Raw genomic sequence first — 7,729 nt, forward strand, 5'->3', positions numbered from 1 at the left:
CTGTACCTCTCTCTCTGTGTATCTCTCTCTCTCTCTCTGTATCTTTCTCTCTGTATCTCCCTCTTTCTCTCTGTGTATCTCTCTCTCTCTCTGTATCTTTCTCTCTCTCTGTATCTCTCTCTCTCTCTATCTATCTTTCTCTCTCTGTATCTCTCTCTCTGTATCTCTCTCTCTCTCTCTTCTTTTCTGTAGGAAATGGTTCCAAATGGCTCTTTTAGTGTTTAAGGTTGCAGACCCTGTCCTAGTTCAAAATAAAAATATTCCCGTTCCAGTCGGAAGAGATCAGACAGTCTGATGGATTAACGGGCAGGAATCCTGTAAAGCGATAAATAAAATAAGAATGGAGTCAGCCACCCTGCGTTCATTGTCCGTTCTCTCTTCCAAAAGACGGAGATCAATGCGACCCCAACCCCTGCAAGAATGGAGGCCGTTGCAAAGATGACACAAATGATTATACCTGTTGGTGTCCAGGTGGCTTTGATGGAAAGAGCTGTGAACTCGGTACGTTGAGACATTCATCTTATCCTTTTATTATAGCTCAATGGAGGCTTCCCCCTCTTTTCCTTTTCAGCCAACGGCAAAACTATTTGAGGCCCTAAAATGAGTACTTAGGTGTCTGTAGAGATTCTCGGTCATCCAAGGTCATGGTTGTCCCAAAGGTGCTTTTTCAGGAGGCAACTGGACTTTCTGGTTTTTCTTTGAAGACATTTCGCTTCTCATCCAAGAAGCTTCTTCAGCTCTGACAGGATAGTGGGGAATGGAAGGATTTGTATTCCTTGCAGACAGCTGGTCATTTGCATCCTTTTAGAGGGTTGGTGAAGCACTTGGAGATTTATCTGTGTCCTCAGGGTCACCTGTGTAATGCTCCTGAGCAGGTGACCCTGAGGCACTTCACACCAGTACAACTTGCTAAAATGTCTTCGAACAATTCTCCAAATTGTTGGAAATGTAAAAAAGACCCCAGAACATATTATCATCTCTAGTGGACATGTCCCAATGCAAAAAAAAAATTGGTTTAAAATTAGAAGTTGGATAGAAGAGATAATTGGCTATAATGTGGATTTGGAAACCTGAAACGTTTTTACTGGGGATATTGAACAGAACTTACAGTAAAGAAATTTGATATTTGATTCTGCATATAATTACAGCGGCAAGGATAGTCTACGCACAGTCCCGGAAAAGTGAAAAGATCCCAACAGAGGAAGAAATAATTAAGAAAATCCTGGACTGTGCGGAGATGGATAAATTAACGAAAGACATAAAAGAAAAGGAAGATACAGAATATTATCAAGTATGGACTAAATGGTATGATTGGCTCGAGATTAGGGAAAGTAAATGTGAATAAACGATGGAGAGAAGAAGGTGACAAATGTGCAAAATATTGTAAACGAAGAAAATTAAAAATAAAGGGACGACAAAGATAGTGATAATAAAGGATGGGGAAAATGGGGAATGTATATAGTAGAAAGTAAGAGGAACGAAAATCATGGCTCCAAAGCACTTCAGGAGAATATCTGATTTCTTCCCATTTAGATGCTACCTGCAAAACCAAAAACGGAGGATGCAAACAGTTTTGCAAGGATAACGAAGTGGGAAGAGCAGTTTGCTCCTGCTCCGTGGGATACAGGCTGAAGGAAGACATGAAAACCTGTGAGCCAACAGGTAGGGCAAATGTTGGAAAGCAGTGCAAAATTTCCCCCAAAAATGCAAAAATTACGCAGAACAGTATTTTCATGGTGGATCAGTCTAAAGGCGTTTTTAATCCAACATTTAGTTTCTCGCCATGGCCAACTGATATTTCTCGGTGGTCTTTAAGATTGTGGACTTCAACTTCCAGAATTCCCCAGCCAGCATCTCTGAACCTCAACTCCCAGAATTCCCATCAGCATCTCTGGATATCAACTTCCAGAATTCTCCAGCCAGCATCTTAAAGGTGCTGAGGTTGAGAAACACTAGTCTAATGGAAGTTTCCAATGTCCTTTTGGTTCTACCCTTTGGTCAGGGGTGAAATCTAGCAGGTTCTGACAGGTTCTGGAGAACCAGTAGCGGAAATTTTGGGCAGTTCGGAGAACCGGTAGCGGAAATTTTGAGTAGTTTGGAGAACCGGCAAATAACACCTCTGGCTGGCCCCAGAGTGGAAAGGCAATGGACATTTTGCAATATCCTTCCCCCAGGAGTGGGGAGGGAATGGGGATTTTGCAATATCCTTCCCCCAGGAGTGGGGAGGGAATGGGGATTTTGCAGTATCCTCCCCCTGGAGTGGGGTGGGAATGGGGATTTTGCAATATCCTTCCCCCAGGAGTGGGGAGGGAATGGGGATTTTTCAGTATCCTTCCCCTGGAGTGGGGTGGGAATGGAGATTTTGCAGTATCCTTCCCCTGCTACGCCCACGCCCACCAAGCCACACCACGCCCCACCAAGCCACGCCCACAGAACCGGTAGTAAAAAAAATTGGATTTCACCACTGTCTTTGGTGGACAGGAGAAATTATTTTTTCAATCTGAAAGCCAGTATTCTGAGGCTGGAACTGGGTTTCCTCTTTAGGATCTGACAGATTTACCTCTGAATCTCAAACAATCAGAGATCCGTGCCTGACCTTGATCGCTCTAATACAGGTTGGCTGAGAAACAAAAAAGTAGGTGGAAGGCAACCAACTGACCTTCAGTGGGGTGGAAGATGAAAGATAAGCAACTGTTGAGCATTGGAGTAGCTATTTTCTTACTTACTTGCGTTGTTGAACTCTTTAAGATTCATAACAGATCTCCTTACCAATCTATGAAAATCCTCTTGGAATGTAACGGATGATCTTGCTCCCTCTTTGGTTCACAAGAAGGTTTTCAGAATCCCAGTTTTTCCCAGTCTCAGCAACCAATTTCCCATGAATTCCTTGAGTCAGCAAGTTTATGGACTTCTGCCTGTATTGCAAGAATCTTCCCAGACTACTTGCCTTCTTTGGGAATAACCAGATAAGGTTTCATGAGTCTTAGGCAAGATCAGGCTTATGCTGCTTTTGGCTGCACAAGGATTCCAAGCTAGATCCCTGGCTTGACTCTTCCTTCCAGCCTGGCTGGCAATTTCCCAACTGCTTTTCTCCCCTTCGGTGTCTTCTTCAGTGCCCTTTCCCTGTGGAAAGATCCAAGCTCCAGAAGCCCAAGGTAAATTCACTCGCTCCAATCCATCAAACTCATTTGATCACTGGATCTCCCCAAGCAATGTGACTGAGGACTGGGAAGAAGGCTACAACCACACTCAGGTTTCCTTTCATCTGTCGACCAATATACGAGTGGTTGGCGGCATGGAAAGCAAGAAAGGAGAAGTTCCTTGGCAGGTAGGACATTGAGAGTTGTTCCACCATTGTTCCAGAATTGCTGCTCTCCATCAGGGACGTTGCAGAGAAATGATATTGAGTGATCGTTAGTCCTCACTTGGTCCTCTACAGCTTCATTCGATATCTTCACCTTCCTTTCTTGGTTCTTCCTGGGAATTTCCAATTTTCTGCCCCCAAACTAACCAGATTGAACAATTACTTCTATTCGTCTACCCTCAAAATGACGCGCTAGGGCTCTGCACACCAGAACAACAAGACACAAGGACAGTTTTTTCCCTCATGCCGTCACTCTGCTAAACAACTAAATCCCACAATACTCTCAAATTAACTACTAAGACTATTACTATTCTTATCATCCTTACTAGTACCTATCTCTTCCCACTTGTGGCTATATCCATGTTGCTTGTATCTTTATAACTTATATTGTTTTTATTATTTCCTAGTATGATTTGATTGCTTATTAGTATCCTATGACTATCATTAAGTGTTGTATCTTATGCTTCTTGATGAATATATTTTATTTTTTCTTTATGTACACTGAGAGCATATGCACCAAAGACAAATTCCTTGTGTGTCCAATCACACTTGGCCAATAAAAAGAATTCTATTCTATTCTATTCTATTCTATTCTATTCTATTCTATTCTATTCTATTCTATTCTATTCCATTCCATTCCATTCCATTCCATATTCATTATTCTATTCTTTTCTCTTCGCTTCTCTTCTCCTTCTCCTTCCCCTTCTCTTCTCTTCCTATTCTCTTTTCTTTTCTTCTCCTTTCTTATTCTATTCTATTCTATTCTATTCTATTCTATTCTATTCTATTCTATTCTATTCTATTCTATTCTATTCTATTCTATTCTATTCTATTCTATTCTGCTTTCAGCCACTCGGTGATTTTATTATTTCCTCTGGATGAATGCACCAGGTTAATTAATGCAACCGTGTCCCTTTTTTTCCTCCAATCACTCAATTCAAGGACACGGCAGGAAAAAAAAATTGCATTAAAACAACACCCTATCTTTATAGTCCCAAAGTCCTATGCAAATGCTACCAGAATCTTGCAAGAGAGTTAATGACACAAATTACGTTTTTTGCCCAGTTAATTTCACTTTGGTGCCATCTAAAGGCAACTCTTCACATTGCTATTTTAAAGGAATGGCGACCCGTTTCTAAGAATATTTACCCATTGTAATATAATAAACCCTATTCTGATGGATTGGGAACAGCTTATGTTCTCTTTGTTCTTTCTGCAACACATTCATTCATGGCTTGAGCTATTTTATAGCATTTTATAACCCTCCTTGGAACAAAAAAAAAAAAATGATGCTGTAATAAAAAAATTTCCTTGACTTTCATGTACTACACAGGGAGCTCTTTGGTTAATGGGTTAAGATCCATCCGAAATCTGGTTATTGTTGCTAACACAGAAATGCTGATATTTTGTGAATGGCCAAAAATAACCTGGGTATTTATCTACAAGGCTTCAAAACAATGTGGAGGCCCTTATAGAATTCTTAGAAGTCAACGTTTACTTGTAGTCGAGTTTCACACTCAACTCATCCCAACTCAACTTCAAAGCCAACTTCTGATGACTTCACGGACACAGCTACATCACAACAACAATATGGAAGTTTTCTTCTGAGATACTTCCTAGGTCTAGCTTACAGCTCCAGAACGTTCTGGTAACCTCGCATCCAAATATTAGCCAGGCCTGCCCCTGCTTAGCTTCCAAACTTAGACAAGGTTAGTTAGGTGATGTCACCTGCTAAGGTATTCATTTGTGCTGCCCAAAATGCAGATTTCTAAAGGATCAGGCTATCAGCGAGTATAGTTTGGGGATCCTGTCTATCTCCCATCATGTTCCACAAGAAGCTTTCCAGAAGACCACAGGCATGAGAGGCATGAGGTCACCTCAATTTCATCACCAAGATTTTGGCTTTCCCTTTCAACCATTGAGTTGCTCTGTTCTTAACCAACAGTACTTGACTTGATATGTTTCCCTCCCCCCCCCTCCCCATTCCAGGTTTATTTGCTCAATTCCGAAGGGAAGGGATTCTGTGGAGGCACCATCGTCAATGAAAAGTGGATTGTCACAGCAGCTCATTGCCTTGAGTTTCAGCCCAAAAGGATTGTAGCAGGTAATCCGCTAACTACCCCTTTTCCTAGCTACTGTATTTTTCGGAGTATAAAACGCACTGGAGTATAAGAGGCACCTACCTTTCTTGGTGAGGAAAAGAAGAAAAAGAAATCTCCCTTTGTCTCTGAGCCATTTTGCCTCCTTGCAGCAAACAGCAGCTTTACTTTCATTTTTGTTTTCAGCATAGCTTGATTAGCACAAGGGGAAAAAAAAATCTGCTCCAGCAATTTTCTTCCTTGCAGCAAGCAGCAGAGCCCTGTGCAAAACAGCTGAGAGCAAATCAGCTGAGAGTCGGGAGGCCGATCCAATCAACTTGTGCTAATTAGGCTGTGCTGAAGCTGAAAGGAGCTGTTTTTTTCTTGCTGTTTGCTTGCAAGGAGGTAACTGCTGGGAGGGCAGAGGCCAAAGGGTGGGGGCCAGTGGGTGGGCGGGGCTACATTCAGTGTATAAGACGCACCTAAATTTTCACCCCCTTTTAGGGGGGAAAAAGGTGCATCTTATACTCCGAAAAATACGGTACACATTTAAGTAAATATATAGTGTTGCAGTGACTTGGTTTATGACAAAATCCAAGAGGCTGCAGTGTAGGAAGAAATAGGCATAGTTAAACATCAACAAATATGAGGAAAAAAAAATCCCTCTCTTTCAAGCATTTTGGGGTAACAATACAGAATTCCCCTCAAGTTCCTGATCATATTATTTAGATTTTAGCATTTAGCATGTTAAGAGATTTGCCTTTCCTGTTTTAATTATATTATATTTCTTCTTCTTCTTCTTCTTCTTCTTCTTCTTCTTCTTCTTCTTCTTCTTCTTCTTCTTCTTCTTCTTCTTCTTCTTCTTCTTCTTCTTCTTCTCCTTCTCCTTCTCCTTCTCCTTCTCCTTCTCCTTCTTCTTCTTCTCTTCTTTTTCTTCTTTTCTTCTCTTCTTTTCTTCTTTTTCTTTTCTTCTTTTCTTCTTTTCTTCTTTTTCTTTTCCTTCTCTTCTTCTCCTCTCCTTCTTTTCTTTCTCCTCCTCCTCCTCCTCCTCCTCCTCCTCCTCCTCCTCCTCCTCCTCCTCCTCCTCCTCCTCCTTCTCCATATCCTTCTCCTTCTCCTTCCTTCCTTTCTTGTTCCCTTCCTCCTTCCTCTTTCTCCTTCCTCCTCCAGGTGAACACAATATCTATATTGTGGACAACACCGAACAATACCGCAACGTGGTGAGAGCCATCCCTCACCCTACATACAACACCACTAGCAAGTACCACAATGACATCGCCCTCCTTGAGTTGGACACACCTCTGGAGTTCAACCACTACGTCATCCCCATTTGCATTGGGGAGAAAGAGTTCACCAACAGCCTCCTTAAGTTTGGGAAGGGCACCGTGAGTGGATGGGGGAAACTGGCTTACCAAGGCCGCCAAGCGAGCATCCTTCAGGTGCTGCAAATACAGTTCATTGACCGACCCGACCTGTCTGAGGAGCAGCAGCTATACCATCTTGCCAAATATGTTCTGTGCAGGCCACCCCAGTGAAGCCAAGGATACTTGCCAAGGGGACAGCGGTGGTCCATATACCACGGACATTGAAGAAGTATGGTTTCTGACAGGGATCACCAGCTGGGGGGAGCAATGTGCCAAGAAGGATAAATATGGAATCTACACCCGCGTTTCCAGATACGTTAAGTGGATTAGAGAGACCACCAAGCCTACATAAATGAATCAATCCAAGATCCTTTAGAGTGTCTCTTCCTTTCTCAAGAAACCATACAATTATGGAGCAGTTCTGTACCCACACAGAGTGGGACAGGGTGGCTCAGTGGCTAAGATGCTGAGCTTGTCGATCGAAAGATCAGCAGTTCGGCGGTTCGAATCCCCAGTGCTGCGTAACAGGGTGAGCTCCCGTTCCTTGTCCCAGCTTCTGCCAACCTAGCAGTTCGAAAGCACTTAAAAAATGCAAGTAGAAAAATAGGGACCACCTTTGGTGGGAAGGGAACAGCGTTCCGTGCGCCTTTGGCATTGAGACATGCCAGCCACATGACCACAGAGATGTCTTCGGACAGCGCTGGCTCTTCGGCTTTGAAACGGAGATGAGCAGTGCCCCCTAGAGTCGGGAACAACTAGCACATATGTGAAAGGGGGAAGCTTTACCTTTACCTTTATCCACACAGAACTGTTAACTGCTTCACAGACATAGATTTAGGGAATTAAAAATCATAGAACAATTGTATAAAAGAATTGGAAAGGATCTCGGTGATCTATTAGTCAGGCTCTTTGCCCAGTGCTGG

At 42.6% G+C, this 7,729-nt stretch overlaps 1 protein-coding gene across 1 annotated transcript in view; it reads left to right on the forward strand.

Moving 5' to 3' along the window:
• The window catches only part of LOC139326535 (coagulation factor IX-like), a 14,467-nt gene extending 7,293 nt beyond the window's left edge, over nt 1-7,174 (forward strand). The window contains 6 exon segments of the mRNA XM_070956526.1: nt 388-501; nt 1,534-1,662; nt 3,114-3,328; nt 5,354-5,468; nt 6,613-6,908; nt 6,910-7,174. Coding sequence (XP_070812627.1) covers nt 388-501; nt 1,534-1,662; nt 3,114-3,328; nt 5,354-5,468; nt 6,613-6,908; nt 6,910-7,158 — 1,118 coding nt within the window. The 3' untranslated portion in view covers nt 7,159-7,174.
• Nucleotides 7,175-7,729: the final 555 nt, after the last annotated feature.

This window comes from Pituophis catenifer, unplaced genomic scaffold (genome assembly GCF_029215685.1).
Source record: "Pituophis catenifer annectens isolate HBS135680 unplaced genomic scaffold, rPitCat1.0.hap2 SCAF_50, whole genome shotgun sequence".
In the NCBI taxonomy this organism is placed as follows: domain Eukaryota; kingdom Metazoa; phylum Chordata; class Lepidosauria; order Squamata; family Colubridae; genus Pituophis; species Pituophis catenifer.